The sequence below is a fragment of the Balaenoptera acutorostrata genome, chromosome 17, assembly GCF_949987535.1.
Source record: "Balaenoptera acutorostrata chromosome 17, mBalAcu1.1, whole genome shotgun sequence".
Lineage (NCBI taxonomy): Eukaryota > Metazoa > Chordata > Mammalia > Artiodactyla > Balaenopteridae > Balaenoptera > Balaenoptera acutorostrata.
This window is the reverse complement of record NC_080080.1, coordinates 2,694,161-2,718,384: the sequence shown is the minus strand read 5'-3', so window position 1 is coordinate 2,718,384 and position 24,224 is coordinate 2,694,161. Positions and strand designations below refer to the sequence as shown.

At 52.5% G+C, this 24,224-nt stretch overlaps 1 protein-coding gene across 6 annotated transcripts in view; it reads left to right on the top strand.

Moving 5' to 3' along the window:
- Window positions 1-24,224, top strand: part of DENND3 (DENN domain containing 3) — a 62,200-nt gene that overhangs the window by 20,519 nt on the left and 17,457 nt on the right. For 5 of the 6 annotated variants that reach the window (XM_057532013.1, XM_057532012.1, XM_057532011.1 and 2 more), the window contains exons 6-16: window positions 2,223-2,342; window positions 2,609-2,827; window positions 6,042-6,157; window positions 8,985-9,140; window positions 10,714-10,810; window positions 11,600-11,703; window positions 12,244-12,443; window positions 13,506-14,027; window positions 18,980-19,239; window positions 20,373-20,543; window positions 21,878-22,007. In XM_057532013.1, coding sequence (XP_057387996.1) covers window positions 2,223-2,342; window positions 2,609-2,827; window positions 6,042-6,157; window positions 8,985-9,140; window positions 10,714-10,810; window positions 11,600-11,703; window positions 12,244-12,443; window positions 13,506-14,027; window positions 18,980-19,239; window positions 20,373-20,543; window positions 21,878-22,007 — 2,095 coding nt within the window. The remainder of the gene's footprint in view (window positions 1-2,222; window positions 2,343-2,608; window positions 2,828-6,041; window positions 6,158-8,984; window positions 9,141-10,713; window positions 10,811-11,599; window positions 11,704-12,243; window positions 12,444-13,505; window positions 14,028-18,979; window positions 19,240-20,372; window positions 20,544-21,877; window positions 22,008-24,224) is intronic. The other variant, XM_057532014.1, reaches the window with a different exon arrangement.

Genomic DNA, 24,224 nt, shown 5'->3' with positions numbered 1-24,224 from the left:
CTTAGTTGCTCCGTGCCATGTGGGATCTTCCCGGACCAGGACTCGAACCCATGTCCCCTGCGTTGGCAGGCGGATCCTTAACCACTGCACCACCAAGGAAGTCCTGGTTCTTATCTTTAATGGGGTGTCTGGCTGACACATCTCCTTTTTTTTGATTTGGTCATTTTTTATTTTTATTTTTTAAAAATTTTTATTAGAGTATAGTTGATTCACAATGTTGTATTAGTTTCAGGTGTACAGCAAAGTGAATCAGTTATACATATACATATACGCATTCTTTAGATCCTTTTCCCGCATAGGTCATTACAGAGTATTGAGTAGAGTTCCCTGTGCTGTGTGGTAGGTCCTTATTAGCCATCTGTTTTATATATAGTAGTGTGTATATGTCCATCCCAATCTCCCAGTTTATCCCTCCCCCCTCCCCCTGGCTTTCCCCTGGTAACCATAAGTTTGTTTCCTAAATCTGTGACTCTGTTTCTGTTTTTACAAAGTTCATTTGCACCACTTTTTTTAGATTCCACATATAAGTGATATCATATGATATTTGTCTTTCTCTGTCTGACCTACTTCACTCAGTACGACAATCTCTAGGTCCACCCATGTTGCTTCAAATGGCATTATTTTGTTCTTTTTTATGGCTGAGTAATATTCCACTGTGTATATGTACTACATCTTCTTTATCCATTCACACATTTCCTTTTTGAAATACTGAGGAGAGTTTTTCATTATAAACTTTGTAATTGTTAATAATTCATCACAACCTGGAATACTTAACTCTGCTTTACTTTGTTTTGTTTTGCTTTAAAACAAATGCATCGGGCTTCCCTGGTGGCGCAGTGGTTGAGAATCTGCCTGCCAATGCAGGGCACACGGGTTCGAGCCCTGGTCTGGGAAGATCCCACATGCCACGGAGCAACTGGGCCCGTGAGCCACAATTACTGAGCCTGCGCGTCTGGAGCCTGTGCTCCGCAACAAGAGAGGCCGCGATGGTGAGAGGCCCGCGCACCGCGATGAAGAGTGGTCCCCACTTGCCACAACTAGAGAAAGCCCTCGCACAGAAACGAAGACCCAATACAGTCATAAATAAATAAATAAATAAATAAATAAATAAATAAAAAATAATGATATTGCCTGATAAATTAAAAAAAAAAAAAAAAAAAACAAACGCATCGATCACATAAGTGAATCCACCTTATTTTTAATGTCTTGCTTCTGTAGCCAAACTGGGAACAAGAAAGCGAAGAGGCCCCAAGTATTGGTCGGAGGCACTTGCAAATGTCCCAGCTGTCAGAAATGACAGTCTCTTTTCTTGTTTTTTGTTCTGTTTTGTTTTGTTTTTTAACGTGAAAATAGAACAGTGACTAAGGTGACTGGAAGAAAGTGTGAATAGTGGGCATTTTGTCCTGTGGCCCTTTTTCTTGACCCAATACTCTGCTGCTCTCCATTTCTCATCCTTTCATGCCTTTCCTAGAGGAAGCCTCTCTGTCATCAGATTTGATCGCTTCTTTCTGTTCTGTTTCCCCGAAGCTCTGCTCATGCTCAGACCCCTCCATCTGCTCGTGGAAGAGCCCTTGCAGAGTGCCTGCTGTGTGTCTGAGGCCAGGGGAGGCTTAACTCTGCTGTTCCCAGCTCCACCTTCTTGGAGGGACTGCACCTCCCTCCTTCATGTCTGCCTCGACCTTTAACACATAATAGGCATCCTGTGAACGTGGGATTTGTATTTGAAGTGTCATTTTTAAATACCCGCATTTAGAAAAATAAAGCGTCGTTAAAATCTTTTTGTAAATTCCATGTCTTTAAGGAGCTTTGACTGTTAAATTGAAAATATAAGCGAATACGTAATAAGTAGTAACCGAGAATAATGCATACTGGTTAAGATTAGTTTGAACATGCTTGATTTAGAGTTTGTGCTCTTTGGGATGGATATCTGGAGGCCGTTTATCTTTGTTTTGTCAATGAACTGTTTCCTAATTAATTAAGGAGTTTAAGGGAGTTTGGCTGAAAAAGACATTAAGTCCTCAATTCGTTATGAAACGTTCCTGGCAGTTCTGTTTATCATCTCTAGACTGTTTTGTTTCTCTGTGACATTGAAGGTGACAGCATGAGTCTTCAGAAGTGTTTTCTAACTCAGATGCTTTCTGAGCCAAAATGGTGAATTTCAGTGCCTTCAGCCTCTTCTGGGAGCAGCTCCCTGAGCTAATGATGGAAATTGGTCATTGCAGATATTGAACATGAAACCACTACAGATCGTATTTCCCTCGAGAGCAGACCCCGAAAGCCCCCTCATCGACCTGGACCTTCACCTGCCCTTACTGCGCTTCAGACCTGAGGAGGTGCTACAGGTACGCATCCTTCCACACCTGTGAGCATCTCATGCTAACTGGCTTAATGGGGCCTCACAACTACTCAGAACACTTATCTTTGTGCTTAAAGCCGACAGTCACCACAGAGCACGCTGTTTGCCCGCAGCACTTTTCTGGGGTCGGGGTGGCTTTGGTCCTGGCAAGTGGAGCGGGGACGGCAGGGTGGAAGCTGCCCCGCGCCCGGCCTCGTCGGATGGCGCCCTCGCAGTGTTTCAGGCTTGCTCGCGGTGTTGTTGCTTCCCCAGATCCTAACCTGCCTTCTGACGGAGCAGCACGTCGTGTTCTTCTCATCCAGCTGGGCTCTGCTGACGCTCGTGGCTGAGTGCTTCATGGCCTACCTGCACCCCCTGCAGTGGCAGCACACCTTCGTCCCCATCCTGTCGCGACACATGCTGGACTTCGTCATGGCGCCCACGTCCTTTCTCATGGGCTGCCACCTGGACCACTTTGAAGAAGTCAGCAAGGTTAGGCACCCGCCGCTGGATTGAGAGCATTGACTCACGTGGGCGCTTTGCGAGGACGCGTGGGAAGCTGCTGGGAGGTGCCCTGTGGTGTGGGTGGGCGCAGAGGCCTGCCATCACTCCATCACAGGGCGCTAGTGCTGCCTCCTTGTCCTCAAGGCCACACCCTGATGCCACTTCTCAGGCCACTTAAATTCACGGCAGCTCTGGTGGCTTCCAGGGGTTTTCAGGGAGGTGAGGGCAGGCGTTGGAGTTGAGGGAACTGATTTCAAGTCTCACCTCTGCTGCTTACTAGTTCTGCGACCCTGAGTGACTTACTGGCCTTTGCTAAGCCTCAGTCTCCTCATCTGTGAAGTGGGCACGGCCTCGGCCTCCCAGGCAGGGCTCTGGCTGAGGAATGTCCCCCGTCCTGCCTGGCAGGTGACTGGCCTTCGTGGATGGGAGCCACCATTGTTATCACTCCATATTTTCCATTTTCACTTTTTTGATTAAACCTCTGTTGTTCATTAAAACCGTGGCCCTGGGCTTCCCTGGTGGCGCAGTGGTTGAGAATCTGCCTGCTAATGCAGGGGACACGGGTTCGAGCCCTGGTCTGGGAAGATCCCACGTGCCGCAGAGCAGCTGGGCCCGTGAGCCACAATTACTGAGCCTGCGCGTCTGGAGCCTGTGCTCCGCAACAAGAGAGGCCGCGACAGTGAGAGGCCCGCGCACCGCGATGAAGAGTGGCCCCTGCTTGCCACAACTAGAGAAAGCCCTGGCACAGAAATGAAGACCCAACACAGCCATAAATTAATTAATTAAAAAAAAAAACACACAAAACCGTGGCCCTACTTCCTAGAAGAATGCAGGTGCATGCAGGGTATTACTCGGTGTCCAAGGGGTCCGTGGGCCTTGCTGAATCCAGTGGCCGTTTACTGGATTCAGCTTGGGGGCTGACCTGTGTCGGGGTGGTATGCCTTCAGTGTCCTGGTCGTGAAAGGGCAGGGAGTGTGCTGGCCACATCATCGTGGCAGCCTCAAGGGGCCGATAGAGCAGGCTGGCATACAGTAAGTGCTTAAAATGCAGCAGCTGTTTTTACTGCTGTGCTGATGGGGTGCATTTCGAAGGGGAGCTCACGCCACAGGTTTGTGATAAACCGTGACATCGCCAGCAGGAAGAGCAGGTTGGGTTTTCTTAAAACAGCTTTTCTTCAGATACAATTTGCATACCACAGAGTTTCCCGGACTTAACTGTACAACTCAGTGGCTTTAGGAACTTGGTAGAGCTGTGACAACTCATTTTAGACTCTTTGGTCAGCCCACAAAGAAACCCTGCATGTGTTAGCTGTCATCCCCCAACCCCCCCAGACCCTGGCGACCACCATCTACTTTCTGTCTCTGTGGAGTTGCCTGTTGTGTATACGTGGGTTTTACGTAAATGGAATCATTCAATGTGTGGTCTTTTATGACTGGCTTCTTTCACTTAGCGGCATGTTTTTTGAGGTTCATCCGTGTAGCAGCACGTTATTTTTATTGCCGAGTAGGATTCCCTTGAATGAAGAGGCCACGGTTGTTTATCCATTCAGGAGTTGAGAACATTTGAGGCTGTTTCCATGTTTTGACCGTTGTGAATAATGCAGCTGTGAACACTCATGTACAAGTTTTTGTGTGGACATGCGTTCATTTACCTTGATATGTACCTAGGAGAGGAATTTCCGGGTCAGGTGCCAGCGCTGTGTTTAACCATTTGAGAAATGTCCAGACTGCTGTTCCCTGCTGCTGCCCCAGACACCTTCCCTCCAGCAGAGGGAGAGCTCCGATTTCCACTTGTCTTCTGTCTTTTTGATTCTAATCCTCCTGCTGGGTAGTTTTGATGTGCGTTTTCCCAATGACTAGCGATGTGCAGCACTTTTCCTTGTGCTTATTGGTAGTTGGTACAGGGTAGGTTCTCATTTAACTTCTTATTTTATTATTTTTAAATTTTTATTAGAGTATAGTTGACTTACAGTGTTGTGTTTAACATTTTATTTTGAAAATTTCTAAGTGTACGCAAAGGCTGAGAGAAGAGTAGAAGGGATGCCATGCACCCCTCTCTGTCCTCAGCCATCGTCCAGTTTTTTCCTGGCGTTTTAGAGCAAATCCTGGCCAAGCCCAGCGCCCCTCCTGGGGCGGAGCCGGGATGTCTGTTGTTGGCAGAACCTATGACTCACCAGGGGACAAACATACTTTGGGCAAAGGCCATTCAGACCTCATGGAAGGAATGGAAAAACATCACCCTCGCAAATGAGGAAAAAATAGGCGTACTTTGTAGCTCAAAATTGTGTTTCTTTTTTTAGTCATTAGGGGAAAAACCATCTTGTTTCAGCCCCTTCAGGAGGGAAACTTGCAGACATTATTTACTTGATTCCAGTCCGCAGTCACAAAGGAAGTCGTTTTAGTGGTTTACCTGTTCTGGGAGGTTTTTAGGGCAAAGCAGCAGGTCTTGACTGGAAATGTTTTGGGGTTTGGATGTCTTCTCGATGTGCTGGGAGCTCGGAAGGGGTCCTTGTAAAAGCTCAGTGTCCGTGCTCACGAGCGCGGCCTGTCCCCTGCTGGTTTAGCACCCTGCTCTGGGAGACGTGTTTGTGCATATTTCACGTGCCATGAAACGCGCATTGAGAGGCCGGCCCAGCGTGAAAGCTGGGGAGGGTTCTGGCGTCATGTTCCGGGGACAGTTGAAGTGTAGAACTCAGGAGTGTGACTCATTATTTGTGTGTTTTGTCACAGATAAGACTTAACAAGTAAGCCATCCACACATCTCAAGAACTCTTAAGTGTGTGGGATCCCTGAGCCCAGGACCCGCCTGTGCTCTGGTCCTTGGGGGGGCGGAGCTGGCTGGGCAGCTCAGCGGGCACCCTGAGTGTTAAATGTCGGAGCGCTCCCACTGGGGCTCTGGAATGTTCTCTCCAGGCTCCCTGAAGTGGTACATGGAGTGTTTGCACAAGGGTGGGTGAAGGCCTGACCTCGTGTGTTGGAATCTTGACTCAAAGAGGCATTTTTAATCAAATGAGCTTGTTAACCTAACTCATGGTATACACTGCATTTTTCTGGTAGATAATATAAGGCTTTGTGTGCATGTTAGATACGATAATTTAATTATCGATGACACGATCTTGGTGAATGCAAAGTGTATCTTTGTGTTTTCAAAGATGTATACAAGTTCAGATTCTTACTTCAGTCTTTACAAACTTATTTTATAGGAAGCCGATGGTTTAATTCTGATAAACATTGACGCTGGGAGCATCACCTACTCCAACGACGAGGACGTGGACGTTCCTGACATCCCCCTCCTGGCGGCACAGACTTTTATTCAGAGGTAAGGGGGGAAATAGTGGGTATTTGGAAGAATCCTGTTCAGGTTCATACTTGACAATTTCAAGCATCTCTTCCAATCTTATATTAACAGATGGTTTATGTAATATTTAGTAGTTTGGAAATTGTTTGTGAATATTTAAAAATAAAAGTCATTTGTCTTCATTCCAATCTTGTCTAAATACTAACGATGGCCCCCAGGCCAGGGGACGGCCACACCCCCGGGACACCTCTCGACCCTTTTCTGCGCTGGTGATCTCTGAAGTTCCTTCTCTGTCCCTCATTCATTCCTTCATTCCTTCATTTATCCACTCACCAGATATGTATCCAGTGCATTGGGCAGAGTATGTATATAATGAGCAAACCGATATGGCCTCTGCCCCATGGCACTGTCAGTTGGGGGCCCCTGACGGCCATGACCCACCGTCCTTCCCTGGGCAGGAGGCTGTCTTCCCCTTTTACCCCCCGACCCCCCTACCCAGCGCTCTCTTAGTGCTCTTATTTTTTCATACCTGTTTTGTGGCTCTTTGTGGTTTTTCCGTCTCTACGACTACACTTCATTGGCTGAGATCAGGCAAGACAGAATTTTTCCAAAAAGGGCAAATAATAATTATTGTAGGCTCTGCAGGCCCTGCGGCCTCTGTGGTGATGGGAGAGGCCTGGCGGGGACTGTCCCATGTACTTCTTTCAGGGGGGTGAAAGGAGGTGTGATTGCTATTTACGCTGGGACGCAGATGCATCTGGGGCAGGTGGTGGGTCGGGGCAGAGCCAGGGCTCCCTCAGGTGGACCTGCGGAGGACGTTTCCCGCTTTGGAATCTAATCACATGGTGGTGGGAGAGACCCTGCTTTTAGTCCTCCAGCTCGTGTGCGGGCTACAGGCAGGCCTGGCATGAAGCTCGTGGTGGGACCCGTGGAGGGCGGGGGGCTAGTGCGGCAGGTGCTCCCGGCTGTCGTCAGGTAGCTGGACTCTGCTGCTCTGGAGGAGCTGGTGACGCAGCCTGTCTTTTGTCAGTGCCGACTGTTGCCCTTTACTTTGTCTGCTGGAGGTCAGAGCAGGAAGAGCTGAAGCCTGAGAGGAGGGGAAGGAGCCGGTGGCTCTGTGTTGGCTCCCTGACTTGGCTGTTCTCATTTCTGCCTCTTAACCTGTGTATTAGTCAGCACGCGCTGCTGTAACAAACACCACCTAAGCAACAGACATTTATTGTCTCCCAGTCCTGGAGGCTGGAAGTCCGAGATCAAGGTGTTGGCAGAGTTGGTTCCTCCTGAGGCCTCTCTTTTTGGTGTGTAGATGACTGTCTTCTCCCTGTGTCCTCACGTGGTCGTCCCTCGGTGGGTGTCTGTGTTCTAATCCCCTCTTATAAGGACACCAGTCATATTGGATTAGGTCCCCCCTTGTGACCTCATTTTAACTTAATTACCTCCTTAAAGGCCCCATCTCCAAACACAGTCACACTCTGAGGTGCTGGGGGTTAGGACTCCAACCTAGGAATTTGGGGGGGACACAATTCAGCCTATAACACCTTAGTATCAATTATTTCTTCTATCTGGATGGTTTGTACAAAGTACATGGGAGTGCCATCTTCATTATTGTTCCTTCCATCTTCAAAAAATCTATAAAACTCCCCAAGCCGAGTCCAGGCTCGGGGTGTGGAGTCCTGTGTGGCTGGCGGGCGGTGCTCGGGGCCCAGCCAGGGGTCCGGGTGGGAGCGTCTCCCTGCGTGAACTCCGAAGGTGAAGCCCACATTCCTCATCATCCAGGCACTTTCTGATAAGCGAAGTCCACAGTCCCCGGACTTGCAGAGGGTGACTTTCCAGGACTGGTGTTTGCCAGCGTTGGGCGCAGCTTCTCAAGAGTGTGCTTGGGTGGCGTGTCCCCAGTAAGATGGGATCTCACCTCTGCCCTCATGTTATTGTTAGAATTCTAGAACACACCTGGGGGTTGGATTCTCGCTTGGCCAGGCCCCCAGACAGTGGGACGTGGAGTCTCAGGCTCACCATGGAGGGCTGTTCATAAACGTGAACTAACCCGTGCGTGGTCAGTGGCTTGTCTGTGAAGGGCTCCGGGACCGTGATCTGGGCCGTGGCAGTGGGTCTCCCCACGGGCTCTGGGGTGACGAGCGCCCGCGCTCGGTATTTGCTGGGAGGGACGAGGGGCAGCCATCCACAGCCTTCTCCCAGAGACGCCCCTGTGCCCGGCCGCCCACTGCCGCGCTGCCTTCCTCGTCATGATCAGCGTGTGTGTCCGCCTGGTCCCCTCTGCCCCACCTTGACCTTTGGATACTGTTGGGTGAATTTACTTTGCATACTTAAAGCCTCAGACTTGCTCCTTGGTGTCCAAAGTCTCACATAAAAGTGCAGCCTTGGGCAGTGTTGGGGAGGCCAGGATCCTGTGTGATGAAAACCGCCGTGAGCCCCCATCCCTGAGAACCTCCGGACAAGTAAGTGGCCGTGCCTCGTGCACCCGAGCCTGCCCGGGCAGGGAAGCTGCGCCGCCCCTCCCAGACCCACTGGAAACCCTTTGGCCGTCGTGGAAGGGCAGGTGTCTGCAAAGGAGGACAGGACACTCAGCTTGTGTAAAGACGTGCGTGGTCCAAAGACGAGGCCTTTGTGAGTTCTGCACTAATGAGCCGTTTGTGCTGGGAGGCGAATAAACTCCCGACAGGGATGTATTTGTAATGACACCCTCCCCCCGGCAGTTATCGATAGGGAGTCTGAGCGTCCTGAGAGCGTTAACTTACCTCTTCCTGGAGGGTCCTCTCTGGCCGGTCAGCAGCAGTCAGTCACGTGATACGGCCTGGGCTGTGGTCAGTGTCCCTCTGCTCCTTTCCAGGGTCCAGAGCCTTCAGATGCACCATGAGCTGGACCTCGCTCACCTCTGCGCCAGCACGGACCTGAACGAGGGGCGAGCCTGCAGGCGGGCCTGGCAGCAGCGGCTCAACTGCCAGATCCAGCAGATCACCCTGCAGCTGCTTGTCTGCATCTTCAGGTATTTAAAACATCTCCAGTGTCTGTAACCTGGTCCCCAGCCAGCTCCCAGTTCCACAATGGCCACGGCCCCAAAGCTCAGGGACTGAAATCCAGGATTGACGAGAGAGAGGCCCCTGCCTCCAGGAAGACCCCTGGGAGTGTGTTTACCCTGCCTGGGGCCTTGCCACCCCCTCGTCTCTCTTGCGAATGACCACCTTGGATGGTCAGACCCGGGTAGGGGGACAGACGGATCATTTCGGGAATGAAGCCCGCCCAAAGGAGAGCCCAGGCTGGAGCACCCAGGACTGGCCCCTGTTAGAAACTTTTCTTCTTTCTTCCCATCACTGTCACCATCAGCATCTATTATCGTGTGCTGTTGGGAACTAGCCCTTGAGCTGAATCAGTTAAATAGACAGTACATTGTGTTTACTTCAGTGTGATATAGTGCACGCGTCGAGTGGCTATTTCTGGCCTAAATGTGCAGTCATTTAAGGAACATAATGATAAATATATGCCTACATTTATATTATACCTTTGTGAAGAAGTTATTGGTGGCAAAGCCTTCAGGCCTTTTCTTTCTTCCAACTCTCTCTTCTCTGCTTTGTCTTGCAGCTTCTTCTCTCTCTTTCTCTCTCTCTCTCTCCCTCCCACCCTCTCCCCTCCTGCTCCTTCCCCCTGGGTCCTGTAGCAGGGAAGGTGGCGACACCAGGTCCCCTTCTGATCTGGACAGACCCTGCCTGGGAGGGGTTTAGACCAGAGCTGGACGACTTGATGACACTCAGTGTGATTCTTTCAAAATCAACATTTTAATGGTTGTATTCTTTTGCTGTCTATATTTATGTAAAGCAAATGATTTATTAGGGAAAAATGGGATGTCGTGTTATAGATGGGTTGTGTTAGCTCTTTGCTCAGAGCAGTATAATTTGTGTGGTTGTAGAAATGTAGTTTTCCTTTTGTTCTTTTTATATTAAATCTTTCATGAAGGGTTTTTTTTTTAAATATTCTGCAAGCTTGATGAGTTTAGTTCATTAAAAAGAAAATACGATATCAGATGAAGTAATTTTTCCCCTCACAAGAGAAGGAAAACATCGAATGTACTACGTCCTGAATATGCCCTGTAGGATTACTGATTCTATTGGTAGGCTATCACGGAAGATCAGGGGGTCATGTGCCCAAGTCCCCACGGTGTAGGATGGGGAAGTGGCCGGTGAGGGTCAGGCTGGCGGCCGAGCTGTGTCAGTGCTCAGCGTCTGGGGTGCCCTTCCTGTGTCACCACCCTGAACTCAGTTTTATTTGTATGAACAATTATGGATGATTGCGTCTTCATTTGCATAAGGAGCTAGGGGGCTCGAAGAAGACAGACACCCCCGAGCCCTGAGCTTCATTCCAGTTGGAGGAAAGCTGTGCTTGAAGTGACGAGAAAGCCCGACCACAAAATACATCCAAACCATGTCCCTCAGCGCTCAGAATACTGTTCCTGCAGACAGGGCTTTTCAAAGTGTGTATTTCCTGTTACTGTTTTTCTGCTAACAGCAATGTGTTTTTCATGTATTTAAAAATATTTCAACGCTTAGACTATCTTTCTTCATCAGGGAAGTGAAGAATCACTTAAATTATGAACATAGGGTGTTCAATAGTGAAGAGTTTCTCAAAACAAGAGCTCCAGGGGACCAGCAGTTTTATAAACAGGTAAGAGGTGTGTGGGGCTTGTATGCGTGTGTATAGTCGATCCTTCACCCTTTTCTGTATCTAAACTATTTTTCAAGTCAAGTGTTTCCAGTATCTGTTAATATTTTATTCAGTGTTTTAGCTTTTCTAAAAGTTTGTTTTAGCGTGGTTTCTTCTGATCCTTTGGCCAGCTCTGATTTTTTATAATTGGCTTTTTAGAGTGGGATTTACATAGAACAGAATGCACCCATTTTAAGGATAGCGTGTGCAGAGTTTTGACCAAGGCGTGTACCTGGTCGCCCCTTCTGGAGCCTTTCCATCATGCCGCACAGTTCCATGCCCTTCCCACCACCGCCCCCTTCCCAGGGGAAGCATCCACACTCCCTGGGAGCTGACTCGGAGATTGTTCCGTGTGAGTCTGGAGACGGAGTGCGCTGGCTGTGAGGTGTGGAGTGTTAGGAAGGCTGCCGTCCCCAGGAAACACCAGAATCCATGACGAAACACAGGGACTGCAGCTGCTGCTGTCCCGGGGGGCAAGGTGGTTTGGGCTTTTGAACTTTCTGTGGTTTTTCAAATGCAAAGAGTGGCTGATTCTTTGAGATTGGCTGGTGAGGGGTGGAGGGGGAATCTTAGATTACGATAAATTAAGAAAGCTACCTGTGTCTGGACACTTTTGTCCCAAGGTGCTGGCGAGAGGCCCCGGTGGGTCGGGAAGGGCCACTCGCGCAGCGGCTGCAGGTGCCCTGGCAGCTCAGGGAGGAAAGGACCGTGGAGCAGGTGCAATAACCCGCCCCTCGGCGTCTGTTCCAGGTCTTGGATACCTACATGTTTCATGCTTTCCTCAAGGCTCGGCTCAGCAGAAGGATGGACGCCTTTGCCCAGATGGACCTCCACACGCAGTCCGAAGAGGACAGGTTTGCATATTATGTTCTAAAGGATGCACGACTCCTTGGGCGTCCATGTGCTCAAGCAGCACAGTTTATTTGGAAGGATAGATGATAAATCCGATCAGAGAAGCCTCACATTTAGAAATTCATAATGAGTCGGGTAACACGTCAGCCTCCTCCCCGTGCATTTCTGTTTCTTGGGGGGACACTGAACGTACCTGCAGTGGCAGCTCTGGGTCTTTGCTTGTGCTGTTTTCTCCCCACTTTCCTTCTCTTTCTCTCCCCGCATTGTCACCGTTTCCCGCCTCTTCCGTGACGCTTTTCCTGAACCCCTCAAACGTGTATCGGCTGCCGACGACGCCCTTGTTTGTTCTGTGTGTTGTGGCTTCTCCTGGGGTGTGGACCGTACACAGCCTTCACTACACGTGGGGGAGCCAGGAGCGTGCCCACCGTTTCCCACTCGGTGTGGGAATGCTGGATTCTGGTCACCACGTTGGGGAGAATGCCCAGTTAAGCCTGTGCTTCAACCGTTGCTGTGTCTACAAGGTGTTGGGTTTTCCCACCCAGGATAGACGGGATGCTTCTGAGTCCAAGAAGACCCACAATTGAGAAGATGGCCAGCCGGAAGTCCTCAGCCCCCCACGGGGCGCACCGGCGCATGGTGGTCAGCATGCCCAACCTGCAGGACATTGTGGTGCCTGAGCTGCCGCCCCGGAACTCGTCGCTGCGGAAGATACACACCGAGGACTGTGGAAGCAGCCGCACAGGTGGTCCAGCCGCGCCCGCGCTGTGGCTTTTCTCACTCGCTTGATTCTGATGCTGCCAGTTGCCGAAAGAAACCAAAGCTCGTTTCAGTAGAAGGGAGTGGGGGTTTTTTTGCTGTTGTTTTTCTAGCAGTTTAATCATTTGAAATATTTTAGAATATTCATTTTGCAGACTGTGTTCGTTATAGAAAGCGATTTCTCGTCTGTATTTTCCATCACCCCGTCCCACTGTTTTCATACGTGTGTGTGTGTATGCACGTATGTGTATGTGTACAGAGGAGATACGTGTTTACATATATGACTGTCTAAGGGGATGCAACAACTCTTAGGCCCCCAGTGGTTGCCAGGCCCTTCCTAGGGGCTGGGGGCACAGAGGAAGCCAGTGCCCATGGGGGAAACTGCAGTGAGGCCAGCGCTGTGAGCCACATGGGCCCCCAATGGCTGCTGCCTCGGGCTACGGCACCAGTACCAGCTGGTACCTCCTGGCGCATTCGCGGGAGAGCTGGAGGCTGAGTGGGGATCATGCCAGCAATGCCAGGAGGGGCCGTGTGTTCAAATGAAAAGACCTTACTGACCTTCTGGGGGCTCCTGGTGGGTCTGAGTCCCCTGCACAGCTGCCTCCTGGCTGTGTGACCCTGGGGTACACAGTAGCTGTGTACCGGGGACCCGGGGAGGCCTCAGTCCCCACCCTGGGAGATGGGCGTGGTAACTACCCATGGCGCAGAGCTGCTGTTAAGGTAAATGAAACAGCTATTTGAGAGGCCTTACCCTGCCTGGCAGGTGCGTCTCGGCCTAGGTTATTAACTTAGTCCTTCAGCAAAGACTCACCACCACGTGTTTCAACTTAGCATCAGCAGTTTTAACAAATAATGTTATTTGTGCCATGGGAGCAGTGAGGGGCCCCGTTCAGCGTGGGGTACGTGGAGCTTTCTGGAAGAGGCACGGGGCGTCCTGCTCCACACTGCACCCAAGACACAGAAACGGCCCCGGGCAGAGTGATGGGGAGGGAACGCGTGTCTGTTTCTAAGGTCTGTGCTAACCGTTCATCTCCCCTTCGCTCCTCAGTTCTGGACGTGCCCTCCAAGTTGACATACACCTTCAAGATCCCGGAAATCCACTTTCCGCTGGTGGGCCAGTGTGTGCAGGCGTTCCACGCGGACTGCGTGGCCCAGCTGAGCAAGGCCATGGACTCGCTGGCCCCCGAGAACTCGGTGCTGCTGGCGAGGTACTTCTACCTGCGAGGGCTCGTGCAGCTGATGCAGGGCCAGCTGCTGGGCGCCCTCCTGGACTTCCAGAGCCTGTACAAGACGGACGTGCGCATCTTTCCCGCCGACCTCGTCCAGAGGACGGTGGAGTCCCTGTCGGCGCCCGAGCGCGCGCAGGCCGAGCGGACGCCCGAGCTGCGTCGGCTCATCAGTGAGGTCATGGACAAGCCCGAGGACGCCCCCAAGGCCGACGACCGCGTCAAGAACTTCGAGCTGCCCAAGAAGCACATGCAGCTGGACGACTTCGTGAAGAGGGTGCAGGAGTCGGGCATCGTGAAGGACGCCGGCATCATACACCGGCTCTTCGAGGCATTAACCGTAGGTAGGAGGATGCCCGCGGGGTGGGCGGTGCAGACCCTCGAGGGCAGGTCGGCCCAGCCGGGAAGAGCCTTGCGGGGCGGGCGAGGGCCTTACCTGCTCCCTGGGCGAGTGGGACGCAGGGGCTGGCCGAGGCTCTGGGAAGGGGTTGGGGATGGAGGGTCTGGCGACGCTTAATGGCATCTCTCCCGTCCTGGGGGGTTGCTCGCTGTGTGCTGACCCCTTCCTCCCACATGGGGACGCATGGCTCCAGCCGGAATGCTTCAGGCACCTCCACCCCCGCTGCTTTTGTTTCCCACGTTTACTGCAGTCGTCTGGTTGGTCCAGAGCCCTTTCCGCCCCTCCCTCCTCAGAGGGACACTGTCCCAAACTTGACCTTTCCCTTCTGACCAAGTTCTTATGCATTGATGGCATGTGGACGCACCTGCAGGCAGAACATAGGATTTGTGCGTTTGTAGACTATACCTGACTCACGCGGTACGTGTGTGTCGGTCTGCGTTTCCAAAGCGTGTCCGTGGTGCTCACAGGCGCCTCGCCGTTCCTTTGCTGCCGACGGTGTTGTGCGCGTGAGGGCGGTGCAGCGTGTTGGCCTGAACCCTTGGTCGTGTCCGCCTGTCCCGATGCTGACGAGTGAGGCTCGCAGCCTGCCCCCAGGGCGTGGATGGCTTTCTCTAGGATGGTGCAAGCAGCCCCGTCGGGTGGGAGCTGCCACCCCCACAGCAGGTCCCTCGAGGCGGGGCTGTAGCACGGGGAGCTGCCCAGCCCCACCTCCTGGGCAGCGCGGGGTGCGGTCGTCTGAAGTGTTCTGCGGTTTGGTGAGCGCGGTGGCCTCGCGCTGAGGTTCTGACCGGGCGTTGGCGCCTGTGCTCGGGGCGTCCGGGCCTCTCTCCTTGGAGCTGCGCGGCACAGCCTGGCCCGCTTTTCCGTCGGGTCGGATCTCCTTCCGTGTCCTGTGCGGGAGCCCCTGTGCCCTCTGGAAAGGCCGTGCTTTGCTGGTAACAGGTGCGGGACGTCCCTCCTCATTACGTGGCTCCCGTCGAGTTGCCCGGCCTCTCTCTACCCACGCGCGCCGCCTTCCCCCCGGTGGAGGGATGGGGCCGCTTGTTCACGGTCCCTCCGTCAGTCTGATGGGGGTGCGGCCGGCCCAGCGCCCACGGGGCCCTCCGCGTGGTGTCACCTTATGTCGGCCGCGGAGAAGTGGCCCGTCTTGGCCGGCCAGGCTCGTCTCCCTGGGCATCTGTGGGCGACTGGTGCTGCCCAGGAGACTCGCGTGGGCAGGGCAGCAGGGGATGCACTGAGTCCGCCGGGGGCAGAGGTTCTCGCGGGGCCAACCAGCAGCACCCAGGCCGCCGGGAGGTGGGGCGCAGGCGCCGCGGGGCTCAGCGCTCTCAGAGGAGGCCCTGCCCCCCCCTTCCCGCGCGGGGCCCTCGCGAGGACACAAGGATATGAGCACCAGGCCAGCTGCAGGGCCTGAAGTACCGCGGCGTAATCCCCCGGGGGTGCTGTTCTCGTGTGACGAGGTGTCTGGACGTGCAGCCGGCTCTTTCCTCTCTCCCCAGCCAGCCCGTTGCTGCGCAGCCCGGGGGGCCGATGGCCTGGGCGGCACTCTTTTCCTGGCAGAAGAGGGCCTGTCCCCCCAGCCAGCCCGTTGCTGCGCAGCCCGGGGGCCGATGGCCTGGGCGGCACTCTTTTCCTGGCAGAAGAGGGCCTGTCCCCGCCAGCCAGCCCGTTGCTGCGCAGCCTGGGGGCCGATGGCCTGGGCGGCACTCTTTTCCTGGCAGAAGAGGGCCTGTCCCCCCCCGCTGTCACCTCTCCTTGGCCAGAAGCGTGTCCCATGGGAGCCGGACAGTGTGGCTTACAGCTGGACACGTGGGCGCCGTCCAGCAGCCCCAGACTTACAGGGACGTGAAAGGACACCCGGGAGGGCATCCTCAGATGACCACGGTGACAGTGCCATTGATGGCCCTGTTGTCACTTTGGCTCCATTCGCATTGCAAGCAGGTCATTGTTGGCCTTGATTCTGGGGTATGTGCTCCGTTGTCGTGCAGCATCCAATGTACGTTTCTGCCTGACGGACGCGTATGTGCTAATAATAAAAGGAGGATTAGGTCAAAGCCGAAGGTCACCATCATAGAATAAACGGATGTAACATAAAAACACAGTCGGAGTCTGGTATTCGAGGTTCAGGGCCCTCACGACCTGGCCCCAGGGCGGGGAGTCAGCCGTGTGTGGCCTTCAGTGTGGCCCACGGGAGCTCGGGGATCCGGTGACCCTGCCTCCCCCGTAAGATGAGCTGGAGGGGTCGTGTTGGAGTGCAGGTGAGGGGCAGAGATGAACAGTTGGCATTTTTGTGCAGAGTTGGAGACGGATGAAGAATGCGTGTTCTGTCCTCGTGGTTGTGTGTGTGGCTGTGGATGTGCACGGTGGCTGTCGCTGCGTGAGTGCCGTGGAGGTGCACCGTCTGGCTGTGCTGCGGCCCTGGCAGGGCTGGCGTCCACAGGCCCGCGTGGGGGTCCCTGGCCTCTCTGGTGCCCTTCGCCCGGCTCTCAAAGCCCGCGAGCCCGCCTCCCGTCTGCCCGCGAGAGGAAGCCGTTTCCGGTTCTGGGGACCTGCGCGTCGCTCCGCTTGGCCCCGGCATTCTGCAGGGACCCAGATGGTGGGAGCATTTGTCCTAATGACAGAAGGGACGGGTCTCTTGGCTCCAGGCTCCACGTCCCAGCATCTTTGGCTCCAGCTTTCATTAAGTAATGGCTTCGTGGTTCTCCCCAACTCCCCTCTCTCGCTCTCCTGATTCTTGGGCTTTCCCTTGGCTGCGTAGACTAAACATCCTCTTCCTTGTCGTCCACTTAAAATAGCCAAGTGCTTCTGATTAAAAACATAATCATTCAGAACCACCAGGAAGTGCAGATGGAGGCGCCCCAGCCAGAGGCAGCTACAGGGAGTAGCCTTTCCAAAACGGAAGCGGGATGAGAACCGTTTCGTGGGGTCAGGGGCACCACCCGCCTGCCCTCTTGGTGCCTCCCTGCCCAGCACAGGGACCCCCGGGCCCGTCTGCCTGGGCACCCGCCCACCGGCCCTTGTGCTTCATTTTTTTCAGTGACTTTCTTTTTTTTTTTAAGATTTTTTTGATGTGGACCATGTTTAAAGTCTTCAGTGAATTTGTTACAATGTTGCTTCTATTTTGTTTTGGTTTTCTGGCCGCAGGGCATGTGGGATCTTAGCTCCCCGACCAGGGACTGAACCCACACCCCCTGCCCTGGAAGGCAAAGTCTAACCACTGGACCGCCAGGAAAGTACCCCAGTAACTTACTTTCTAAAAACGACCCAAGTATATAGAGATGCCCCACTGTGGTATGATTCTGTTTGGATCCAAGGACGTTAAACAAATTTGTAAGTAGTAGACCACTGTGGTAAAGCAATTAGAAAAACACAGGTGAGCCAGAGGAGAATCAGCTCAGAATCCTGCCACCTGGGAGATTTTCGCCTGAATATTCCTGCGCCTGCACTGTGTGGGGATGAGGCCAGACTCAGTTGTGGCCGTGACATCGAATTCCCCAGGAAACCGTTACCTGGCAGGTGTTAGGGAACCAGAGCCGAGCTTTCACAGCCTTTCTTGACCGCTTAGATCTGGCCTCCAGCCAGGCTGGGATGGGGAGGTTCCTGCGTCCTGAGCAGACCCCCAGCGGGAAAGGCAGACCCACGAAGGCACAGCGTCGGTGGGGCCATCTGCCTGGCACCTGCCCACCCGCCGGCAGGGCTTTCCTCTCTAGTCCTCAGTCTCCTGATCTAGGACCAAGCTGCCCAGGGTAGTTGGGCCTGTATAGAGGGTAGAGCACAGCAAGCATTGTTAGATGCCATGAGGGAAGAGCGTATCAGCTTAGTGGGCCCCTTGTCTGGGAAGGCTGCCCATGGGCCATTTTATCTGGGTCTTGAAGGATGGATAGGAGTTTTCTGGTCCGAGCACTCCAGACCAGCGTGTGCAGAGGCACGTAACAACATGCTTGTCACTGTGCTGGGATGCAGGAGTGCGAAGGGGAGGAGGGCCCCGATCCTGGAGGAATCCGGGCCTGGTGAATACGAGGAACCTCATTCTAGGTGTGGAGTGAAACAGGCCGCCAGCGGGGGCAGCTTAGAAGGCGGGAGGCCACTTAGGAGCTTCTTCCTGTGCAGGATATGAAGGGCCCTCTGAGGACGGAGGGCAGACAGATCCAGGATGCAGAATGGAGGATGCAGGAGCCAGACACAGGGAAACATCGATATTAGAATGGGCCTGACTTCTTAGCGGCTGAGTGGGAGTTGGGGGCGGCTCCAGCTCCATGTTACAGACAGGGAAGCAGGTTCGTTCCACAGCTGGCCTGTGGTCACACTGCTAAACAGTAGTGAAGCTGGGCTTCGGACTTGGGTCTCTCTCTGACTCCAGAGCCCCTGAATATTGGACATTTGGGAAGGTTGCTGCATCAACTAAGATCATCACGGTTACAAATAATAATTTATTTGCTCACATACCCAAAGAGTACTGAGATAAAATCTGGCTTCAGGTAAGGCTTGATCCAGTGGTGTGCGAGTGTCACCAAGGATCTGGTCTCTTCAGCATTAGCTTCACCCTGGGACTGGCCCCAAGATGGCTGCCACCAGCTCTAGAGGTGACACAGGACTTTGTCCTTGTCCCAGTGTCCCTACCTGGTGCCCTAGGAGTTACTGTGACTACCTGGTTAGGTAGGGGCTGGAGAGGGCAATGGGCTCAGCCCAGATCAAGTGCCCACCTGGGCACCTGGGGAAGCTGGGGAAGGAGGGGACGCTTTCCAGGTGGTTTCCATCCGGGTAGACTTAGGTGCCGGCGCCACCTGCTATCTCCTGCGGGTAATGTGCTGCTTCCTGATTGTAAAGCAACCATTCTTGAGGCACCTGTGTACATGGCTGTAAGAATCTTTTTTTTTTTTTCTCTATAAAACTAAGGACACCAGAAACAGATTGACCCAGAAACATTCAAAGATTTCTACAACTGCTGGAAGGAGGCAGAAGCAGAGGCCCAAGAGGTCAACCTGCCTTTCTCGGTGATGGAACAGCTGGACAAAAACGAGTGTGTGTATAAGCTGTCAAGCTCCGTCAAAACAAATCGCGGTGTGGGCAAGATCGCCATGACCCAGAAGCGCCTGTTCCTCCTCACTGAGGGGAGGCCGGGCTACGTGGAGATTTCCACCTTCAGAAACATAGAGGTGAGGGCAGCTCTGGAAGCCGCCTGGGCTTGGGAGGTGCAGCAGCCGGAGCAGCCCACCGGGCTCTGCCAGCCGTGGGCCCGTCACAAGCCACTCATGGTTTGTGCCTCAGTTTGCTCACCTGTAAAGTGGGAATAAGGATGCACCCTCCGAATAGGAGTGATGTGAGGACTGAATAGATGAAGTGGGTGATGTGCTCAGAGCAGTAAGTGCACCGACAGCTGATTCTCTATTCAGATGACTTGTATTTGGGGGAAGAGCAAGAAGCAACGCAGGCTTGTCCTTTCGCTGACCTGATTCGACAATGTAGGAGAAGCACAGAAGTTGCTTTACTGAGAAACGGCCGTGGGCCAGCCCCTGTGAGCTGTTCCATCTCACGCTTCCTGCTCAGGTTCCTGGCTGGCCCACGCTGTTCATTTTATAACAACTTGAAATGTCATCTTCCCCACTAAGGGAATCTGGGTTGAGATCGTGACTCATGGCTTACCTTTATTTTCCCAGGTTTATTTCCTAAATGTATAAGTGGCGTGTTAGATGTGTTAATCCAGTTACTGCATATTCCCAGAGACAGAAGAGGCATGAGAACTCCCCTGTGGCCCATGCTTAAGGCTGGGCCAGTGGACGCACCTTCTCACTGGTTCCTTCAGTTTTCCCCCCAAGCCTGCTTTGATGGGCTTCCTCCCAGAAGTCCAGAGACAGAGATTTAAGGAGGTGAAAGAATGAAGCACCTTTAAACGCTGTGGACGAGTCCACCGGTGTGTCTCGGTCGACGTGTGGCTGACAGGTCACACTTAGACCCACCAGGAAGGCTCGCTGAGCTCCAGACACCGCCGTGACCCTGACTCCCTGTCGCCCGTTTCTGAGAACAGATCACCTGGAGGAGCCCCTATTCACCCCACCCCCAGCACCAGGCTCCGGGTACTTCAGGGCCTTCTTGGGTCCTGCTGGACCTCCCCCCGGGCAGCCCCAGCCCCAGGCCAGCCCCAAGGACTCTGCCTTCACATGGGGATGTCAGCCAGTGCCCGTCGGGTCCCCTCAGTGTGTGCAGACCGCCACCCCTAAATGTATTTCCTTTTGACCCCAGGGTCCCTGAGGGTGTCATTTCATTTACTTGCCTCTTTTTCCCTCTGCAGGAAGTCAGAAGCACCACAGTAGCTTTTCTGCTCCTGAGAATTCCCACTTTAAAAATCAAAATGGTGTCCAAGAAAGAAGTCTTTGAAGCTAATCTTAAAACAGAGTGTGACCTGTGGCACCTGATGGTGAAGGAGATGTGGGCTGGGAAGAAGCTGGCCGACGACCACAAGGTCTGGGGCCCGGGCTGCCTTTTTATTCTCACCCAAGGCTCATGTCTCTATAATGATGCTCAGCATAAAGTCAGGGGGGACGGGGGACTGGGGCCTGGGCCTGGGCCTGGGCGCGGGATCCACTGAATTAGATGAGGTCTCATCAGAAGGCATTAAGGGTGCTGTGGTGCACGTGACCCAGTGCAAAGCCCTGGGGTCTCGGGGGATGCGCTGGGGGCAAACGCAAGGGCCGGCAGGGGGATGTGGGTGGACCGTGGGAGTGACCGCTCTGCACTGCCCCCTGCCCCGGGTGACATCCCGGGGAGCGGAGCGTCGGGGGCTGGACTCCGGCAGGTCTGAGCTGGGCGGTCCGGCCACACCCTGCTCTAAGCAGCTCTTCGTTTTTCCCCTTCACAGGATTAGGGTTTTGGTTGGGGGGAGGTGTTAGATTCCTTCCACAGGGTTACATTTATATCCTAGGGACTTCTATACCTTCATTTACTTTGGGCCAAACTGATGGCTTTGATCACACCAAATTAAGACTTCCTAGTCATGAAGGGTACCATGGACGGAGGGTAAGACATGAGGACACACGGTGCGGGGGACATATTTGTCTTGTCTAAATGGCAAGATGAGACAGGAAAACCCACAACAAAATGGGCAAAGAGTACGAATAGGGAACTCCCATGAGGGAGCAGTTCAGAAGGTTCTAGAGAGGTGTGCCCACGGATCCTCAGGGAGATGCAGGTGAGGGCGGCACCCAGTGGAAAACGTCAGGAAGAACGTACGTTCAGTGGTGGGAGAGCTGCCGTTTGTGATGGACGTTCTGTCACTGGAGGAGCCCAAGGTCGTGGAAACAGAAGGAACATTTCTGTTTGGAGCAGGAAGCGGGGACCAGGTCCTAAGATTCCAATATTCTATGACTTCGGGGCTCACTGTTTGGTTTTATACCCACTGGTTTATTTAGCACACACTGGCTCATCAAAGCCCGTGGGCTGGCAGACGTGTAAGGAAAGTCGTACGGGCTCACATCCCACCCTCTCCTTTACAGTGTCTGCGGCTGCCTTTGCCCTTGACGGCAGAGCTGAGTCGTTGTGGCAGAGATTGCATGGCCCACAGACCCTAAAATGTTCAGCACCTGGCCCTTTACAGAAGTTTGCTGACCCCTGGTATAAACAGCCAGTGTTTGTCTCAGCTAAGGGGACATGATTACATGACATCAAATCCAAATCTAAACTCGTCACGTGGCTTTGAAAAACACACATCTTTGGAAGTGTTGTTTTATGTGACGTGACAAAGTCCTAGAGTGAAGTGATTTCAGTGACGCTGTGCTGAGATGACTGTCCCTCCTACAGGACCCCCAGTACGTCCAGCAGGCACTGACCCACGCCCTGCTGATGGACGCCGTCGTCGGTGCACTGCAGTCCCCCGGCGCCATCTACGCGGCCTCCAAGTTATCTTACTTCGATAAGATGAAGAACGAAAGTAAGATCAGCATGTGTTCAATGCAGCCATCGTGTCTTGAGTTATGTCTTAAGTGATTTCTATCTGGTTGACTTTTGTCTTATCAATTAGAACCAATCCCAAATGTCTCAAATTTTTTTCTTCTGTACTTTTCATTTTTGAATATCACACGTTGTTCTGCATCTTTCCTTTCCTCACTTAATAACACCTTGGAGCTCTCTGCTCCTAAGGACACATCGAGGCACCTCATTGTTTCAGTGTCTGGGTTATTAGAGTCCACTTTACACCGGATGATATCGGTCCTGAATCTTAGCTGCCAGCAACAGAATTGCTGCTGGCTGGTTCAAGCAGAGCAGAAATTTGTGGAAGGCTGTTGAGTGACTCACGGACTCTCCATCATGGTCGCTGGAGTTCTGCGGTCGGACACATGCCCACTGCAGAGCTGCAGGGACCTCTGTGCCCGGTTGCCCTTGGCTGCTGGACCTCACTGCATGAGCGCGTGGAGGCCCCCGATGGCCATCTCTCTTTTTTCTCTTGATTTGGTCAGTTTCCCCCCATAGCAATTCTCTGATCTCCGCCTGTAGCTTTAAATCTGGCTCTCACATTCTGAAAGCCATACAGAGGTTGGTGGTAAGCTCAATTTTTTATTTTTAGAAGATTTTTCAAGTCTAGGAAATAGCAAATAGGTAAGAATAGCTTTATGCATTTTAGCTACATCTGTTTTGTTTCAACTTTTAAATGATCTCCTAAAACCAACCGTCCTGTGCTTTGCATAAAGAAGCAGAGAATAGAGGATTACTTATCACTATTAACATTACTATGTGCCGGAAGTCACATGTGCTAGATTAAACCCACAACATGAAATTAATTCATGAAACACAGATGAACAAGTTGTAGGATGTTTTTAAGATGACGTCTAGTTCTATCTGTATGCACTTTTTAAAAAGTAAGTTTTATTGAGATATAGTTCACATACCATTCCTTTTTACAGTGCACACCTTACTGGTTTGAGTGTATTCAGAGTTGTACAGTCGTCAGCATAGTGGGTTTTGGAACATCTTCATCACCCCAGTAACAAGCCCCATACATTTAGCAGCCTCACCTGCTAAGCAACCACTAACCTCCTTTCTGTCTCTGTGGATTTGCCACATTTTGGCCTGGCCTGTGCACTTCCTCTAAGTGAACTCATATGGTATGTGTCCTGTGTGTCTAGCTTCCTTCATGTAGCTCCAGGGTTCACCAGAGTGGCAGGTGTCACTACTTCATTCCTTTTGTGCCTGCATGTATTCCGCTCTGTGGATACAGCACAGTTTATCCAATCCTCCATTGACCATTTGCGTTTTTCTCCTTCCTAGCTGTCGTGAATAGTGCTGCTGTGAACATTCACATACAAGTTTTTGTTTGGACATGTGTTTTATTCCTCTTGGGTATATACAGCGAGGAAGACACTGTTGTTTAAACTGTCATCCCAGAATTAGGGAAAACAAGCCTCAGTTATGTGTTGATTCCCCTTGGTGCATTTTCCTCTTTGCTGTGTCTGTCACTAACTGTGTGATCCCTGGCGCTTCCTGGTCTGAGGACCCCCCTCTCTGGGAGTAGACAAGATGCTCCAGTTGCTGGAGTGACTTGGAGGCGCTCCTGTCAACAGTCCTGGAACCAGACATCGATTGCTGGGTTTTTTTCCCCCCCCTTAATTAGGAACAAAATCAAATACACACTACACTTCAGCTGTTTAAACCACTCCAAGCTCATGCCTAATCTTTGTCAAGAGTTTACAGAAAAGCCTTCTCACTCCTCTGGAAATAACATACACAAGTTACCATGGCAGCACCCAACAAATGACACTCTTAATTCCATACAGCAAAGGGGGGATGGTCCAAGCTCAGTGTCCCTGATCCCTTGTTCCCAATCAAGAACTGTTTTCCCTTGTGTAAAGCGTAATGAGGCAACCATACATGATCCTGGGCTTAATAGCTTATGGTCCATTCGTGATGGAAGGTCTAAAAATGAAACTTTCTGAAATCTGCACCCCATCCCTGGGGTGGGGCATTTGGCAGTGACTGGAGATATTTGTGGTTTGTGTGTGTGTGTGTGTGTGTGTGTGTGTGGCAGTGGGGAGGTTGCTCCTGGCATTGACTGGGTGAGGCCAGGGATACCGCTAAACGTCCTACAGCACACAGGACGCACCCACGGCAGCCGCATTATGTGACAAGGGTGAGAAACCACTCGTGGGTTAGA